Genomic DNA, 17799 nt, shown 5'->3' on the forward strand with positions numbered 1-17799 from the left:
GCTGGCAGCGCTGCGCCGGGCCCTGCGGAGCAGCGCTGCGGTGCGGGCGGGGAGCCAGGCGTTGGCGGCGCTGCCCACCCGCGCGGCCCACCCGTGTCGGGGCGCTCTCCTGGCCCGGCTCGGCTCAGGGGGCATTCCCGACGCGGAGTGACGCGCTGCAAAACGCGTGGGAATAAGCGCTGTCCTGGCTGTAGCTTGTCAAAGTTGGCGCGTCAAAGCTGCAGCCAGCAACAGGTGGTGCGGAGTGCTCGATGCTGAGCTCTGGCTTCAGATGTTGCTACGAAAAATGGGTAAAAATGCCTAAGAATTCCCTCATCGTTGACTTGTGATGTTTTAGGTCTTTTTTCTGCTGGAATATAAAGAATACATCAGAAAGCAGCTGTGCAGGATAGCTGCTCTCAGCTCATTGTCCCACTCTACTCCTGTAGGAAATTGGATTGGCAGCATTATCTGTAATAGAACAAGCCATCTTACGACTCTATTTCAAGACTTCGTGTGCCGTGCTTGTCTCTGGGGTTGTTTGCCTTCTAAATTTTCCAAAAATCAGAAGATCAGCTCTGAAGATGAAGGCAGCACTGCTGAGGAAAACTTAATTTGTAAAGCATTGTTTGACCTGTACAAATATACGTATCTGCTATGGATTTAAGTAAGTGAAAAATGTCCTGCAAACGTGGTGTCAGGTGTTCCCAGCCTCCTGGACCAGTAAACCATTCCCTGTCCAGCAGCAGCTTTATCTGCTTTGTGGACTTCAGTCTGGAGGCTGTTGCTCTAAGTCACCGGTTCTGACACAGGCCAATAGAAAAGACTTCTTTTAAAACATTTTTTTAAGAGGGTAAGAGGAAAGGAGTGATATATGTTTTCTGAACAAATTCACAGGAAAAATCAATTAAGCTTGAAATGCAGGTAGCGCTTGCCAGATTGAAAAAAGCAGGCCTTGGGCAGCAAAACAGAAACCATAATAATATGATGAAATAGAATACAGTATTAATTGTTACTGTGGCTCTTCAGAAGCTCACTGTGACCACTGTTCCTTTGTGTCATGATAAATTAACTTAAGGGGACAAGCATTATGCTGTCTTAAAAACTACTGCTCGTGCTGCAAGACAGCTCGCTGATGCTTTCTGAAGTGCAGCTGGATCAAAGACCACGTTCTCCGCTGTAAGCACGAAGGTCAGCTTCTTGGGGTCACTTATGCTGTGTGTGCCTGGCAGAGCATCGTGTGCTCCTGGGAGGTGTGTTGTCAGACATGATTGTTGTGACTTTTTTCAATATTGGGGTAATCTGATGGGTGTGATATAATTGAAAGAAAAGGAGGGAGCGTGAATGTAGCACTATTGTCTTGGATGCAGCAGGTTATTGGCTTCATGTTTTTGTTTCTGTTTTGGGAAGGTTCCTTGTGCAATCTGATAGCAAAATGGGCCCTTTTGACCTACGCGGTTGGATATCCCACAGTGTCTGTCTGGACTGTCCTGAGGAACTCATGAACCTTCTTTTGCGTTCTCCTTGACATTAAAGGCGTTGTTATTTGCAGCAGTGTCTTGATGAATGTTAATGGTTTGCTGTTTGAGAAGGAACATCTATGTACTGATGTCCTCATTTGCCTCTTAGTTCCTGAGCTGGGTGTTAAAGAATTGTTCTGAAAATTGTTGTCTGTGGGCTCCTGTTACAGTGACTTCAAAATAAGGAAGAATTCAGAAGTACTAGATCTTTTCAGTTCCTTTTGATACTGATTGTGATCTTTTTAATTTCTATAATTTGCCTCACTTTTAACATGGTGTGCTTTGTGGTAGAGCTGGAGAAATAGAGGAACTTCCCATTGGGTTGTTCTGCTCGCAGCAGTGCATAACTTACCTTCCTACCTAGCAATGAGGCAGTGAGCCCTGCAATAAAGAAGTGGGAGAGAGTAAGAGATCTGGTGTTCTGTGATCTTACGTCTTACTTCTGCAGGAAGAAGAACTTGTATACTGCTTTGGTTGCGTGTGGCTAGCAGAAGTTTCACTTGGACCTGGAAACATGGGCAGTTTACTAAAGTTTACTAAAACAGCATCAACGTGATCCTTGGTTGTTTTCATCTACGTGTATTTTTGTCTGCGCCATGTCTAGCTGAGCAGGTTCTGTGGCTGACCTTATGTGCGTACATGAGCACAGGGAAGTACCTGCCTTTGGCTGGAAGCATCCTCGCCATGGAAGTTACTCAAGCCTGTGTCACAGGGCGATGAAGGCAGCCAAGTAGGCGGCTCCCTCAAATCAGATATGTGAGTGCTGCACCTGGATCACGTGACAGGACAGCGTGCCAACGTGTCAGGGAGGAGACGATAAAGACAAATGTAGGAAGAAATGCCTCATTTTGCTGACATTATATTACCCAGTCACCAAATGATTGCTTGCTTGGCTGATTGTTCAAAGTGTATACGCAATGCTGTTCTGTGATTCACGTTCATGTTTATTGCAATAATTATTGCAGTAAACTTAATACAGTGTTAAGTCTATACGAAGACCTGTGAATTTTATTGCTTTGTACCAGAGGTCTTTAAGAACAGGTCAGACAAATGTCTGAAGTGACATAGTTGACACTGTCTGGATAAAATGGGGAGGAGTAAAAGGGAGTTACTAAACATAGCTTATGAACGTATCTGAGGCTTGCATTTCAGCAAAAGGCGCAAGCAGAAGGAGGTGTGCACTGGATCCTGTGCTTATACCTCGTTATATGTCAAAATTAGGATGCAGGCAGGCATTGATCATCACAGACCAAGAGCCTTGAGCAAGGTGGTCTTCTAAGGGCAAGTTGAGCCCTTTGATTGCAGTGTCTTCTGTCACTGGAATGAACGTTTAAAGGTGTGTTGGTGTCCTTCGCTTGTTCTTTGCAGGAAAAAAAAGCCAGAAAACTCTCTTCTCTTGGGAGTTGTAAGCTATGACTTTGTGGGCTAGAGAGGAAGTCACTTGGAATGGGGAACGCCAGGTTTTGCCTGCCTCAGTATTTTATGTAACCAGTAGCTCGAGTCGAAATGGGAGAATATCCAGTAATGGTACAGTGAGGAGCCAGTATGTTCCTACGTGTGCTGCTGCATCTTCTTTAAACAGCACACAAAGTGAGCAGTACTCGAGTGTATTGCTTGTGTCCTTGGCTGCAGTGGTGGATGCTCGGTCTGAAGGGCTCAGGCCGTGGTTTGGTCTGGAGTTGCGCACAGCAGAGCAAGGGGGGGGGAAATCAACCCAGCTTAATCCAAAAATTCTTTGAAGAGTTGTAACTTGAATTCTAACTTGAACAAAATGAAGGCAAGATCAGTGGAGAAATTGCCCAAATCATTTAACTTCAAAACAAAACCACTTTTAAAGTGTGCAATTGAAGAACATGAGAGCAAAATGAGTAGTTTCATTAGTAACAGTGATACTGAGGGCTTTGAACGGCTGTTTAGTCAGAAGTATAACTGTCGCCGGCCTTCCCCAAGTTATGGACATGTCTGACTTATCAGAGAACCAGCTAGACAAAGATGTTGCAGTTTCATGTTACAGTTCTTCTTTCATGTTTTCCCATGTTTAATTTAGCAATCTGTGTTGGCATTTAGCCCCGGTGCCAAATTTGTGTCAAACTTTGAAGCCCCTTTATAAAAGAGAGTCTGCTAAGAATGAATAAGCCAGGCATGACTTGAATTTTCAATGTGAAAGGGGCAAAACCATTGTGTCATCTACAAAGGAGAGATTGAGCGGGTTGTGAGTTTGAGTTTTTTGGTCATTCTCTGTCAAACTAATGATCCTAAACATCTTGGAGAATGTGATGTACAAAGACTTTTTCATATCTGTCTTCTTGGAGCAGAGAAGAACTCATTTTTAAGTTGCAGAACCCAGAGCAGCCATACCTGGGCTGGTGTCAGCTGCTGCTCAGTTGGTTCATGGCTTTTGCTTCAGGCACAGTCATATGAATGCCACTCGTGGTCTGGTGATAGCCGTGCAGAGCTTGCCTGAAAGGAACTTTTGTTCCACTACATAGATGTTGATGCATTTCTACATTTGAGGTAATCTTTAATAACAGTTCCTTCCTTCTGATGACCCCGCTAAGCTGAGCTCTTTATAGGATGAAAAGCTATGATCCCTGTGTTGGTTAAAGTTTTGGAAATACTTACCTTCAAATCACACATAATGTACTGGTAGAAAAGCTGTTTTTTAAGGGGTTCACGTAATTCTGCTTGCACATGTTGCTTTTCCTTGTTGGGATGTGAAATGGTACCTGGTTAAACCAATTACCACTGCCAAAATGAGCTGTAACCCTGTAACTGATGTAACTGTAGTGAACTGTAGGACTTTGTGAGTGGCACTTCGGTAAGCCAAAGGAGCAGAGAATGTGATGGGCACTGTTGCAGAGCATCCCTAGGTAGCTGTGTAAGCCTCTGAGTGCTGCAGGCTTTGCAGTGGGTGTTTGTGGTGTTCGCGTGGTCTCCTGCTGAAGGTGTGCTTGGCCGATGCTCATTCAAATCAAAGGACGCTGAGAGCTGTGTTTGTGTGCAGGGTTGGCAGGCAGCGTGTGGAGGTGGGATGGAATGAAGCAATTCACATTCCTGTTAGTCCCGGGTAGGCATCTCTGAGATAGCTGAGCCTTGGTAGTGGTTATGCAAAGCCAGCTAGGTGGGATGCTTGACCAATGGGCACCAGGCTGGAGTACAGTCAGTGTCCTTCATGGGTAAGTGCGGGCTGTGGATATGTCGTTCTGGAAACCTGCTTGTTACCTTTTGCAGTGAAGAGCTCTGTATGGTCTCCTGCGTGCTGCTTGAAGGGCAAGTCTTTCTACTTAAAAACAAATCTGGGAATGACTGTATCTGTTGCTTCTGTATGACCTAATAACTTTCTTTAGGCTTTTAATTTTTTATTCTCTTAGAGCTAATTTCAGTGTATTTTTCTGTCTAGAAATTCATTGAGTTTGAGGATTCTCAAGAACAAGAGAAAAAGGACTTGCAGACCAGAGTGGAAGCGTTGGAATCACAAACTCGACAGCTTGAACTAAAAGCAAAAAACTATGCTGATCAAAGTGAGTAAAACTACACTGCACTGCATTTAATGTGATATTATTGTATTTAAAATTTATTTTGTAAAAGGATAATCCATATGCTAAATATCTGTACTGATTTCTGTTTTCACAGAAAACTCCTGTGCAAATTTGTTTTCCTTAAGATTAAGGCAAAACAATTAGATACAGGCTATGTTATTTATAACCTGATTCTTCTGATATCTTATCTCTTCTTTCCATTTAAGTCATGCTATGTTCTTGCTTAACTTTTTCAGGAGGTGTTTAGAACTTATTTTACAACAAATAACCAGGGAATAAACTTTATTTGTCACAAGTAATCTTGCATTTTATTAAGCCATTGTCTATCCTGAAAATAGATGTAGTCTTTAGATGTAGGAGTGTTGCTGGGTTGGTTAGTGCTTCTCATTCTAATTAACATTTGTATGATTTCTGAACTATTTTTGAGGCATTTAGCTTTTACAGAAGAAGAGTTGAGGAAGAGAACTTCTACTTTGACATGTTCTGTGTAATCAGGAAAACTTGGGGAAAAAATGTAGCAATGATTTGTTTGCCTGAAGTATTAAGTTACAAAGTGAATGGAGTGCAGCTTAGGCTCCCTGCCGGGCTGTGGGCTGAACCAGTGGTTGATCAAAACTCCATCATGAGTTTTCTACTCCTAGTTGTGTGAAGGGTAGAGAAGTAATAAATCCAAATACCATAAAAATGCCCTCATTTCATTTCCCTCACCCCCAGGAAGGTGTATGCTGCTATTCATTATTTTTTTGTTGTGTCTGTTAAGTGTTCAATGAAGGTTACGATTTTTGTTTTCATTTAACTTCTTTTAGCGGAGTGTAGAGATAATGTTCATATTAATTAACATTGATCAGTTTGTCCGGCTGATGACAGGTGCTTCAAAGCGAACTTCTATTGAACTAAGACTAGAATGTCTGTTAATATCCAGCTTTTATTGCTGGGCTGTGTACAAATGCAGTGACAGCCTGTATCAGGCCTGGACAGGTTGGGATAAGATCAGCCTCTAGAAGCAAGCTGCCAGCAGTCAGAATGCCCCTTCCTTCAATGATTTTTCCTCTTTTGTTTCTTCTCAGTCACCTTTTGTACCTGTAGTGCAAGAAGATAGAGCTTTCTTTTTTCAACTTAATTATTGTCCTCTGTGAAGTCTAGTTCTCAGGGTTGTGCGTGGGTCTGTAGCTGGGTAGAGGTCCTAGTGCCCTGGTGTTGTTGTGAAGGTAGATGGCATGCACAGCTTAATCTTTCTGGAGTTTGAGCTGTCAGAACAATGAAAACTTCTTGTCTTCCTGTGCTGTGCCTTTTTTTTTTTTTTTGAGCAGGCTCCTTGATCTGCTGGTGGCTTCAAATGCTGTTGGCAAAACTTAGCAGCGTGTACCTTTTCAGGTCTGCTGCGGTTTCATTTTCTCAGATTCTGTACAGACAGAACGACGGGGAAACGTTTTGGACTCCTGTAGTGGAAACCAGGGTGATTAGTTTCCAGTAGCTTATAGATCAGATCAAGATAAAAGCTGGTTATTGTAAAATGTACTACAGTACCAGAAATGCTAGGGTTCTTGTGAATGGAAATATGCGTGTGTTTGAAAGCAGCAGCCAAAAGCATTGGGAGCAGAGTAGGGTGGTCTATTTTGGTAACAAAGGACAGTATGTCCAGAATGCCTGTGCTCAGAGTCCACAGCCCAAACAACTTGTTAGTGGAGACCCTGTGCTCTGACAACAGGATAATGGCATCGAGATTGCATCACATAGCATCTACTGTCACTTTCGTCACTGCAATAAAGAGTACAGATTGCACAGAAAGATGCATTTGGCTTCCTGGTAATTCCTTGGAGTTTTGTTACAGAAATTGCACTTAGAGTATACTGATGTGCATGACACCGTTGTGAACTGCTGTGAATCTATGGATGTGAAGCACTTTTTACCTTGAACATTAAGTGTGTGCATATGTACAATTTTAGGCTTGTAATTACATTGTGTATGTACTGTTAATAAAACCATTTGCATGACAAACTCAATTGTCTTGATGGAACCACTGAATTTTGGCTAGAACTATTTTTTTTTTTTTTGCGTGAGAAAGAATGTTGAAAGAGTTATCATATCAGCATTAAGTTCTGGAGTTAGATTGACTTTAAGCAGCTTGGAAATCTTTTTAATGGAGAAAAACCTTTTGTCTTAGTGGCAGAAAGGCAACTTTTAAGAAATGATAGAGCTGTATGGGGCGTTAGGTTCTGCTTATCATCTGGGTTGGTAACTTGTCTAGGACAACATGAAAGCCTTACAAATACTTGAGATGTTGCCGATGCCGTGAGATCAAAGAGGCACAAACATGGCTGTGAACACCTAATGAATGTTATGCAACTGAACTGTTTTTGGTGATCTACATTTCTAGGGTATGAAAACCATACTGCTGTGTATATTCCTGAAGTAGTCTAACTTTACTGTATTCTCTTCTCTCCTACTTTATAGGCAAGGCAGTTTGCATGTCCTAGGACACCAAAGATACGTTAAAAAGATATGTTATTTCAATTCAGTGGATGTGATTTGAGTCTTCCAGCTATGTTTCTTTTTCTCTTCAACTTCCTATCCTACTATCTGTGCATTTCAATGAGTCTGTGGTGTTGTTGACTGCTACCAAGTCAACATTCTGAGTAGTGGTAGAGTTATCATTGATAATGGAATTGGGGATGCCTGGCACAGGGATCAGTAAGCAAATACAAAAAGGCCAAGCCAATTTTTATCAGAGTACAGAGTCTGAGATAGCAACATCAGTTTATGGAAACCATTTAATGCATTACCTGTCATTAGTGTCAGTGGAATGTGGTAGATAGCAGATGAAAATGGGATGTAAAAATGCAGTTATGAATCTACTTTCCAGTCTCAGAATCAAAGCATTCTTGAGCCTCGCAGGCAGCTCGGCAAGATGCTGCTGTGTGGTTTTGCCAAGACGTGAGCCTAGGAGTTAAGTTTAAACACTTCTGTGTGTATTACATCATGGAGGTAGACTGAATAGCTGCCTGGAACAGTGTTGTGGGTCAGGTCAAAGGTGGAGCTGCCAGTCTTGTGAAATGAAAGCAGATCTAGGGTTTTAGGTCTTGTAAATTTTAATTCTTGCTGTTAAAATACCGTGTACAAATGCAGGAGTTCAGATGCTGGGTGACTTTTTGATGCCTTCTGATGAAGAATAACTGTAAGAGTGAATTATGGTTCGTTTTGACACAAAATAAGTAATTTAGTCTCTTACCAAAGTTGTGGATAATACAACTGAAGTTGGAGTTGGTGAAACGTCATGGTACCAGTTACTGATATGTCTGCTGCTTTCCAGGAGATGTTTAGTAGTGTAGAATGAAATGCACATAAGACACGGGAATACATCTTTGAAGGTAACTCAGTGTGCTAAATGGTATCCAAGCCTTGAAGAGAATACATAATATTCTCTCCTACTTAGGAGTTTATATGCTGTACCTTGCAGCAACTGAGTTACCTCACAAATTAAATGAGCTGCTGTGAAAATACTTGAAGCATGAGAATAGTATTTACATTGTTTTGCAGCTGAAAATGATAGTAAAAGTCAGTTTTCACTTACTTAGGTTTTCCCATGTGAAACTTTAAGATCTGATTTTTTTCCATTGCAATGTTAATGCTTTTATACTCAAACGTATTTAAATGATCATCACTCTTGTTTGTATTGCCTTGCCTTGTAAAGTCATTTGATGCCAGTTGCATCAAGGTTTTCTTGTTCTTCCTCCCAGTTCATGACACAGGGAACTAAAAAAGAAAATCTTTCTTTGCACTTAAGTATCATGTGGGATTATGTTTGTGTCCACGTCCAACCAGCTGGGCTGGAATAAACCTGCCATTTGAAATTAAAGAAGTGGAAAAAGCAGCTTATTTTGTGACAGCCAGTTTCTAGTTACTGTGGTTCAGTTTTTCCCTCGTATATTACAAATGTATTTGTCTGCTGTCAGCCACAGCCTGAATCACTGAAGTGCCACACTACTGCTCTGGAGGAGGGATAGGAGAGGGGAAGAGGTGACAGCCTGGGCCAGCGGTGCCCTGGGAGCATTGGGAGCTGCAGGAGGTAATGAAAGCCTGAGTGGCAGGGGCAGATGCCCACAGAGTTAGTGCCCGTGCATGGTATAAAGCACTCGGTGCTTGTTTGGTGGCTGCGGTGTCTGGTTTGCTGGGGGGGCAGGGGGAATGCGTGAGGAATTGCATTCTGGGATATGCTGGTAAGCTACAGCTGCTGAAAGGAGCACGAAGGTGTAAGGGTTTGTGGCTTTGGGCTGGTTACAGGAACGTGCTGCTGTTGTGTGGCTCTGTGGCCTGGCACCATCTCATCGTCTCACTTTGCAGTTTTCTCTGTAAGTTTCCATTGTGCCTTTGCCCTTGGGTTGGTGTTACCTGAGCAGGGAAGGTCGGTGCCAGCGCTCTCAGGGCCCTGTAGAAGCTACGAATCAAGTTAAATAGCATGAAGATCCTGGGGATGTCTAGGGACAGTGTCAGTACATGCAATTTTCAGAAGTTTTTGCTGTCAGTCTTTAGGAGAATTTTACTGGAAGTGCAAATGCCTTTTTTTGTTGTTTTATAACTTGATCAGACTTCTGTGAATTTTTTTGGCAGCAGAGGGCACCTCTGAGTTCTGCAGGGGAGTGCAGCGCAAGGATGTGCTGTTGCTTCTTTCTTTAAATCAGAGGTTTAACGCTTAAATTCTTCCCCTCCTCTTCCCTCACACTTCAGGCAAGCGTCTGAGGCTGACGCCAGTCTCTGGAAATCCTAAGCGTCTTTTACAAGAGCTATAGATACCTGCAGAACGGATTCATATTAAGTTTCAGTGTAATGATGCTGCTAGCTCTGCTCGTAACCAGTTTGCAGCACTGTAATGTTTCAAGTTTCAACCTTGAATCGGGCAAGTCAGGCACACAGATGTTAAAACCTTGCAGTAATAACCTGCACCTTGCTTGCCTAGCCCTGAGATGGCTTTTTAGGAATGTCACATCTTTTTGACTGCAGTGTATCTTGTGATACAGGAGTGGAACAGCTTTGGAATATGATTTCTGGAAGAATCGTTTTCAGGCTAACTTATTTACAAGGATTGTTGGGTTAGTTACAAGAGAAACTAAAACAGCTCTCTGCATCTGGATGGCTGGAGTGCTTCCTGATGGAGGCAGCGTGCTCTGGGGGGTGAAAGCATTGATTTTGGGTCTGGGTCTGCCCAGTGCTGAAGTACAACCAAGGTAGCATGCTGCATTTGGCAGAACAGCTGGAGCACAGATGTTTCCATACCTTGCAGGTTTATCAAGCATAAGCTTCATTGTGAAGCTCAAGTTAGCTTTTACTGGGGGAAGACTGCACATTAAAACAAAACAAAAAAAAAAAAGGAAAAAATCCACCAGACACAAAGTATCTGGCTTTAGAGCTGCAAACATTGTGACCCACCTGCTGGGCTGGTTCTATCTCCCACATCAGGTGACACAAGGTAGCAATTGATAACTGCTTGCCCCAGGGCTTATTTGGGACGGGGAGGCCAATGTTTTGGCAGCTGATGTAAGCACACAGATTGGTTTTCCTCAGAACTGTTGCTTTTACTGGCTCCAGGAGAAAATGCAGGGCCAGTTACTGCTGGGAGTCTTCTGCCAATGTTTGGTATTCTATTTTCATCTGAGTGAGAGCGTAGAATTTTCATCTATACTCCCAGCAGTGCATTTAGCCTCTGTCAGTTCTGTGGAAATGGTGAAGACCAGCAGTAGTTCCATTGCAGCTTTACTTCTGCCTCTTTTTTACTTAGTTGTCGTCCTGTGTTTAATCTTTGAGGGCATCTATGGCTGCCTTAGGTTCAGATGTTTCCTGGGGTTTGTGTTGTGGAAATCAACAGTCCACTAGATGGAGCAGAGCGTGTAGTTAGCTCAGGCATGCTCACAGAGTTGTGCTGTGACACTGGAGGCTAAAATAAAATGGAGTGGGAAAATAGAGCAGCAGTTGACCTGCTTCAAACTGATCTACTAATGTGCCTGAGCACAAGTGGTGAGAGAAGGCTGAAACCAGCTGACATAATTAACTGTTTGTGCATATGTGTGTTTTTACATTAAGGGAGTAGTGTGCTAGTGGTTTGGCTGGCGAAGTTTACTATAATCATTCTGTTGTATTTCCAGGTCTTATCACTTTCAGGTTAAATACTTCTTTGATAGCTTCAGTCCTTGTTTCAGTCAATGGTCGTTGTGTCTGTTCTTTAGCAGCTTACTAGATCCTAAAGTCCTACTGGCTTTTAGGATTGATTATGCTTGATTTGTATGTAACTTTGCTCTGGGACCTGCTTTTAAGAGCAGAGTTGGATGAATGCTGTCCAAGGAGAGCCTTCAGGTGGTCGTAGTGCCAGGAAGGGCTCACTAGTGAGCTGGGCCCTCGTCCTGCCTTGTGTAGCAGGAGCTTAGTTCCATCCTGAAGCATCCCATGGGCTCTGTTTAGTGTTCTAGCAGGCCTGTTTTTCTTTCTCCCCCTCAGGCTTATCAGCAGTTTGAGGCAGAGGACAACATACAGATGGAGGTTGTGCCAAACTTGGTAAAGCCAGCAGACTTGGGAGGTAAGCTCTGATTCCTGAAGAGGCAGGGTGGGCAGCTTGCCGTCCAGGTCTTCGTAGTGCTGTCAAGATGTAGGCACTCCAGAGGCTTCTGTAGTTTACTGAAATATATAAGCTCCTCTTTTAGGCTTGCTTGGTTTGATTTGAGAGCATTTGGGTTAGGACTGGTTCTTCAAGTCATTGAATGTGTTTGGATATTGGTAGGGCTGAAGAAGTTCGCAGATGGACTTGGAGCGTGAGTATGTAGTAGTGTTCCCATGGGATGCCTTCATAGTGACCTAAAAATATTTGAGTACTCGCATTTTATGCTCACGCTTACGATGCTGAGTCTTTTTTGCTTTGCAGAATGTCAGTGAAGCCCGCAGTGACTTTCTGCTAAGGCCTTTAAATTTTTACGGCCGTGAGCAGCGGAGCTCCTTCAGTATTTATTAGATTTGACAAAGGAAGGTTACAGACGGCTGCAGGAAAGGAAGGGTGTTTTTAACACGTAGTGTGGCGCTTTAATTAATGGTCGTTAAATACATTGTGTAAAGTAATTCTCCCAGAATCCTGCCGATAAAAAGTAATCTCCCGGAGTCAGCGCTGGTCACGCTGTCTAGACGCTGCTTTGTGGCTCTGGGTCAGCGTGCCTTGCCCGCGTCCTTTGCTTCCTGGTGTGGCTGCGTTGAGCTGTGTCCTGGTGTGGGCTCGGAGCGGGGCAGGCAGCGGGCGCTGCAGGGCTGCCGTGCTGCTCCATGGCTCCTGGACACCGTTTCTAGGGAAGGGAGCAGGCTGCACAAAAGAGAAAGCCAATTAGTGATGCACTTTGCATTTCCATGACTTCCAGGCTGTGTACCTGTCCTAAATCAGGTCTGGCACAGCTGAAAGGATCCATGGTCTGTGTGAGAGAGAGGCCTTGGGAACTTGGGTGCAAAGCCCGGAGAAGATGGATAGAGAAATGAGAGCTGCTGGAGCTGCTGAGCTCTGCCTTGCAGCTGTGAATGAGTTGTTGCTTGGACTAAACCAGGCTGTTTGATGGGCATCTCTTGTAGAATGTTATTTTTCTGACTATAATGTCAGTCAGTCTAAGATACTGGGTGAAATTTGTTTTGTCATGTCATGCTTTGCAATTACAGGCTCTGACACTTGTTTCTGTGGGCGCTCACCGTAGGCTTCCATATAGCTTGCTCCTGTAACGAGGAAACTTAAAAAAATCTGTTGCCTAAAAATAATAAACTAAGTTCTTCCATTTGTTAGACATAACTTTTGTGTCCTTCATTGCCTCTCAAAAACACAGATTTGCGTATGTATTGTGCTGTAAAAATATATAGTCTGATGTAAAAACTGTTGTGTTTCTGACTGCTGTTTAGCCCAGAGAGCTTTTATTCATCCTGATAATGGCACAGAAATGAAAGCATTCAATCTTCCATTAGGATAAATGAAACTTGATTTAATACTTCTGGCGAGATATTTATAGGTAGAGTGCCAAAGGTTGTGTCAAGGAATTTAACGTTCTTATAAGAGCAAGATTAGATTAGGAGCTCAGAGTGTTTATTATACAGACTGGAGTGAATAGACAATTGTGTACTTCTGTTCCAGTATTTAATTCTGGCAAAGATTTTTTTGATTGGAACCTACACGCAATAAAGTAGTGAGCCAAACCAGAGATAGTTGGAGCAAAAAGTAATGAGAATTGATTTTCAGAATGCCCAGTCAGCAATAGCAAAATGTGCAAATAGCAAAGAAAGTGCTGGCATTTGTCTTCAGATAATGTGTTTGGCAGTGAGTCTCTGGAGGTGAGTAAATATAAATCCTAAGGTTCCCAGGGTATTTAAATGAATGGAATATGGACAGCTTCCTTATGGAAGTGGAATAGGGGAACCTGAGTTACAGAACTTGAAACACCTGTTTAATCATAGAAGTATTATGCCATGATATACTCAAAGAGAATGCTGGAGTTCACATCTAGGGCTAGCAGTAAAAAAATGTGTTTTCTCTTGGGGAGAAAAAAAATTGTCTGTTACTTTCTGCTCATCTCCTTTAATCCTAATGTATTTTCTGAAATGTTACTTAAATCTGCCAGACTTACTTTTAATTTCTTGCAGTGCTTTACAGAAATATTCAAATACTTTCTTTCAGTGAATTGATTACCTTAATACTCGGAAGTAGGAGTGAATGCCAACATAAAAGCCTTAATTTCTGTATCACGATGTATGACTTGAAGCTATTTAAAAAATACCTTATTTATATTTACTGTAGTTAAATGCCTGTAGAGATGATGTGGTTGTGTTTTAGGAAACCGTTGTGGAGCCTTAACCAGAGCTCATGGTTCTCACCCTAGATTGAGCGTAGCTAAGTGATGCAGCTTCTGCCTGTCTGTAGGTTTTCCTTGTTCATGTGTGGAACAGATCTGGATTGATGCAAGCAGTGAGCTGTTCTTGAACATAAAAATCTGTTTTCATTGGGCTGGCAATCAGCTGGGGAAAGAATAGTGCTTTGGATTTTGAGGACTGCAATTCATAAGATGGTACTTCTCTTGATCTTTTCCAGAAGTTCAAGTGATAAGAGTTTAATAATAGAGGAACTGACATACTTTTTTTTATTCTGCTCTTTCTTTTTCATTACTAAGAATATTCTTGTCTCTGGTCTGGTTGACTAATCCTGAACAAATCAAAACTTTTTCTCAGATTTATGAATTTAGTTTTAATTCCTCTTTCAATTTTTTCTTCTAGTTAGCAGACTTGAGGAGAGGGAGGCAGAACTCAAGAAAGAATACAATGCTCTTCATTCAAGACATACAGAGGTAGGTCGTTACACCAAGATGAATTCAGCATACCTGTAAGAACGTGTATCTGTGGGAGAGTCCATGTTCTGAACTGGGAAAACTGCTGGATGTTTTCGTTGACTCGCTGATGCTTGGATGTTTGTATTGTTGATGTTCATTGTAAACAGGTGTTATTCGGGATGTACTTGTCATCTCATTCACATCTATGTGCATATTTTTCCATGTTAGTTTGCTTATACATTTGTCAATTCTGTAGCTTCCTTAGATATTCAGAATTAAAAAAAAAAACAGAACTTTGCTTTTTCCTGAGTTCAGTATGATTCTTTAAAGTGCATTAGCAAACTTCAAAGAAATAGAAACAAAGCTACAATCTCAGTTCTCTTTATCAGTGGTTTTCGTGAAGTATTGGTCTCGTACTGTTCAAGAAGCAAACACCTTCAAAAGTTGTCCTTCTGAGAACTGTGATCAGAATCCATATCGTGCTTACTGATAGCTGTTAAAAACAGTGAAGACAGGACAAGTCTGACTTTGTCTATTAAGTTAAATAGAACAATAGCAGCACTACTGAAGTCAGATCTAGAGCATAAAGAGACTTAAAATGCTTTGTCTTTTCCCATGCAAGGAGGCTTGCTGCCTAGCTAGTGTATATATTTCAGTAAGGAAATCTCTAAATTTTGTTAGTAATTCTGGTTAGTCTGAATAGTTCAGCACTGAGCACAGTTCCTGTTCTTCCCTTACTCTGATTGCTTTGTCTGTCTTCCTTGAAAGCTCGCATAGCTGGGTTGACATCCCTGCTAACAGAGGGCAGAGCAGTATTGACTGTTCCTAGTTCAAAAGATGTGGAGAAAGAAGCAAGGATGAGTGTTGGTTTTGGTTTCCTTTAGTGCATAGCAATGTTAAGATGAATGTGCTGTAATAATGACAACAGCTGAAAGTGGTTTGGACCTGCAGCCACTTTAGAGTTCTTCTGAGCATTGCACAAGACTTCTGCTCTTCATTTTTTCTTCATTTGTGTGTTTGAAATCTTACTGTAGTTAAGATCATGCTTGTTACTGAATAGTTACTTCAGAGTGCTGCATCTGTTGAAAACCAGAGATTTAACTAAAACAAGAAGTGACAAAGCTTCGTGCTGCTCGCTTACCAAAGCTTTGCCTCCTTTAGAACTGGAAGCGCTCAGAGTACTGTGCCTGCACAGGCTTGGCGTGGTTAGAACCTGCGAGCACTGTCACAGTAGAAATAGCACCAGTTTTTATTGAATCTTCTTTTGCAGTGCTAACTAAATGTATTGGGCACCATTAATTCACTGAAATGCTAACGAAACATTCCAAATATCTTTTTACATAGGTTTTGCTCCAAAATGGACAGCAGCCTCTACTGGTTTGATTTCAATTTATTAAACGCTTCTACTTCTTTCATCTGCTTTCTTTGGTGTAGGGAAAGGCTTCCTTGGGCTTTATTATCACCGAGGTGACTGTGTCCTTCCTTAATAAGGAAATAAGCTGTAGTGTAACATGATATATTCACACCTTAATGCTCCTGAAAGCAAGTTTCACATTTCTGTACTTATCACTTCCAGCATGTTTGCTTCTTTCTTTCTTTTGTTCCTTAGTCTCAGCATTTTCATTTTTTAATGTTTCATCTCTCTTTGTTTAGCCAACTTGACAACCCAAAATACTTATGGAAATCAGGATGGTGCAGAAAAGAATTACGTAGTCTGTAAAAACAAAACACCTTTGCCTTAGGATATTTTTGCTTTTGCGAACTTTGGTCTCTGTCTCTGGGTAAGAAGAGTGTACATATCAAAGAGGTATATACCGTTCTCAGGCCACCAGCTGATGGCTGCAGAAATTCAACAGCATATCAAAGGCGAGGCATGCAGAGTGGATGAGGTGGTGGTTTTATGGGCTGAGAAAGCTCAATGCCAGAGTAGGGACTAAGGACAAAGAATAGCTGCCAGCAAAGTGATTGTTTATGAAAGGCTGGGAGCCTTTTAAAAGCTGCATGACAGTCCTCAGGGAGTGAACCAGATATTCCTTATCTCTGCTCTCAAAGACATTTTTGATTACAATTAGATCAGTGCCAGTTCTGCAAACTCTGAACTTGACATGCCTCGCTGTGGTCACAGCCTGTCTCAGAAGATCAGCATTCTAACGCTGGTTTCTGGTGTGTTTATGGCTTACAGACTGTCTGTTATTGTCCCCTTCTTCCCCCTTCCCCTCTTACATTTCCGACGTCCCTTTCTCCCAACATACTCAAATGTTTTAGGTCTTTGTAGGAAGTTAATGTTTTTTCTTAAATGCCAGATATTTTGTCCAAGAGTCAGCCTACTTTAAGCTCCAAGTTATCAAGTGTATTGGTTTAAATGCTTCTGTTACAGTAAGTGTTTCTGAAACCTCTTTTTATGTTGACCTTTTCCTAGGAGGGAATACTTTTTTCTTTCTGAACCTGGCATCACCATTGTCTTTGCAAGTGATCGATCTCTGGTGCTTATTGAAATAATGATTCTTTTTCTTTCAATTAATCAAACAATGAACAGAGCATTCGGTTTTTTTAGCTCTAAGATGTTGGCAGTGATTGCTCTGACAGATGTCACACTGAAAATGCAACGTGACTGTATTTTCTGCAATCTTAATTTCTAGCTATTGTTCTCTATTCTCCCTGCTTTTGCTGTTTGCTTCCCTTTATCTCCCCTCACAGCTTCTTTAAACATAGTGTAGTATTTCAGGCTTGGATGGCTTCTTCTCCCTCTGGCCTTCCCTGCGGCCCTGTGACCGTGTCTGCTTTCAGCTATGGCTGGGCTACTCTTGAGAGTTCCACCTAAACCGCTTAATTCAGAATGGACCAAGACCTCCTTAAACTGGCTAGGCCGTGGGAAGTCACGCCTGCAGTGTGATGCAGAGACCTGAATCTCTGGTACTCTGTGTGTGCTGAGTGCTCCGTCCAGCTCAGCCTGCTGGGCATGGTGCTCTGCATCACAGCTCTGGGCTGCCAGCCTGCTCTGCGGGGACAGCAGCACTGCCCCGACTTGCTGAAGCTCAGGGACCAGGGTTTAGCCTTTATCCTTTTGTCTAATTAGCCTCTGTCTTTCTTGTTCTTTTATGTTCAGTGAGAGATGAGCTAATGAGTGTGAGTGCAACATATTCCATAAGCTTCCTCCCCTGCTAAGTCAGTCTGTGCTTGAGCTAACTGGCTTGATCTTAAATAGATTAGAATGTGGTTACCTGAGAAGTTAGGTGGCAGATTGCATAGCTGGACATCTGTAGTAGGTAGTTGGGAGGATGACATCTTTGGACAGAATGGATGTATAAATGCAGCTTGAACATGTTCTCGCATCCCTATTGTGACAAGTGATGTGCTAGGTCTTGCACTGATCTTGCTCTGCTCGGGTACCCAGAACAGATGAGCAATAAAATAGTGCTCTGAGCTGCATTTTAA

General features: G+C 42.3%; 1 protein-coding gene across 5 annotated transcripts in view; it reads left to right on the plus strand.

The window, feature by feature from the left end:
* The window catches only part of SPAG9 (sperm associated antigen 9), a gene marked incomplete at its 5' end in the record, with an annotated part of 53486 nt that continues 40586 nt past the window's right edge, over positions 4900-17799 (plus strand). For 2 of the 5 annotated variants that reach the window (XM_021414549.1, XM_021414552.1), the window contains 3 exon segments: positions 4900-5020; positions 14312-14382; positions 15709-15741. In XM_021414549.1, the coding sequence (XP_021270224.1) occupies positions 4900-5020; positions 14312-14382; positions 15709-15741 (225 nt within the window). 5 annotated transcript variants of the gene reach the window in all.

This window comes from Numida meleagris, chromosome 17, assembly GCF_002078875.1.
Source record: "Numida meleagris isolate 19003 breed g44 Domestic line chromosome 17, NumMel1.0, whole genome shotgun sequence".
In the NCBI taxonomy this organism is placed as follows: domain Eukaryota; kingdom Metazoa; phylum Chordata; class Aves; order Galliformes; family Numididae; genus Numida; species Numida meleagris.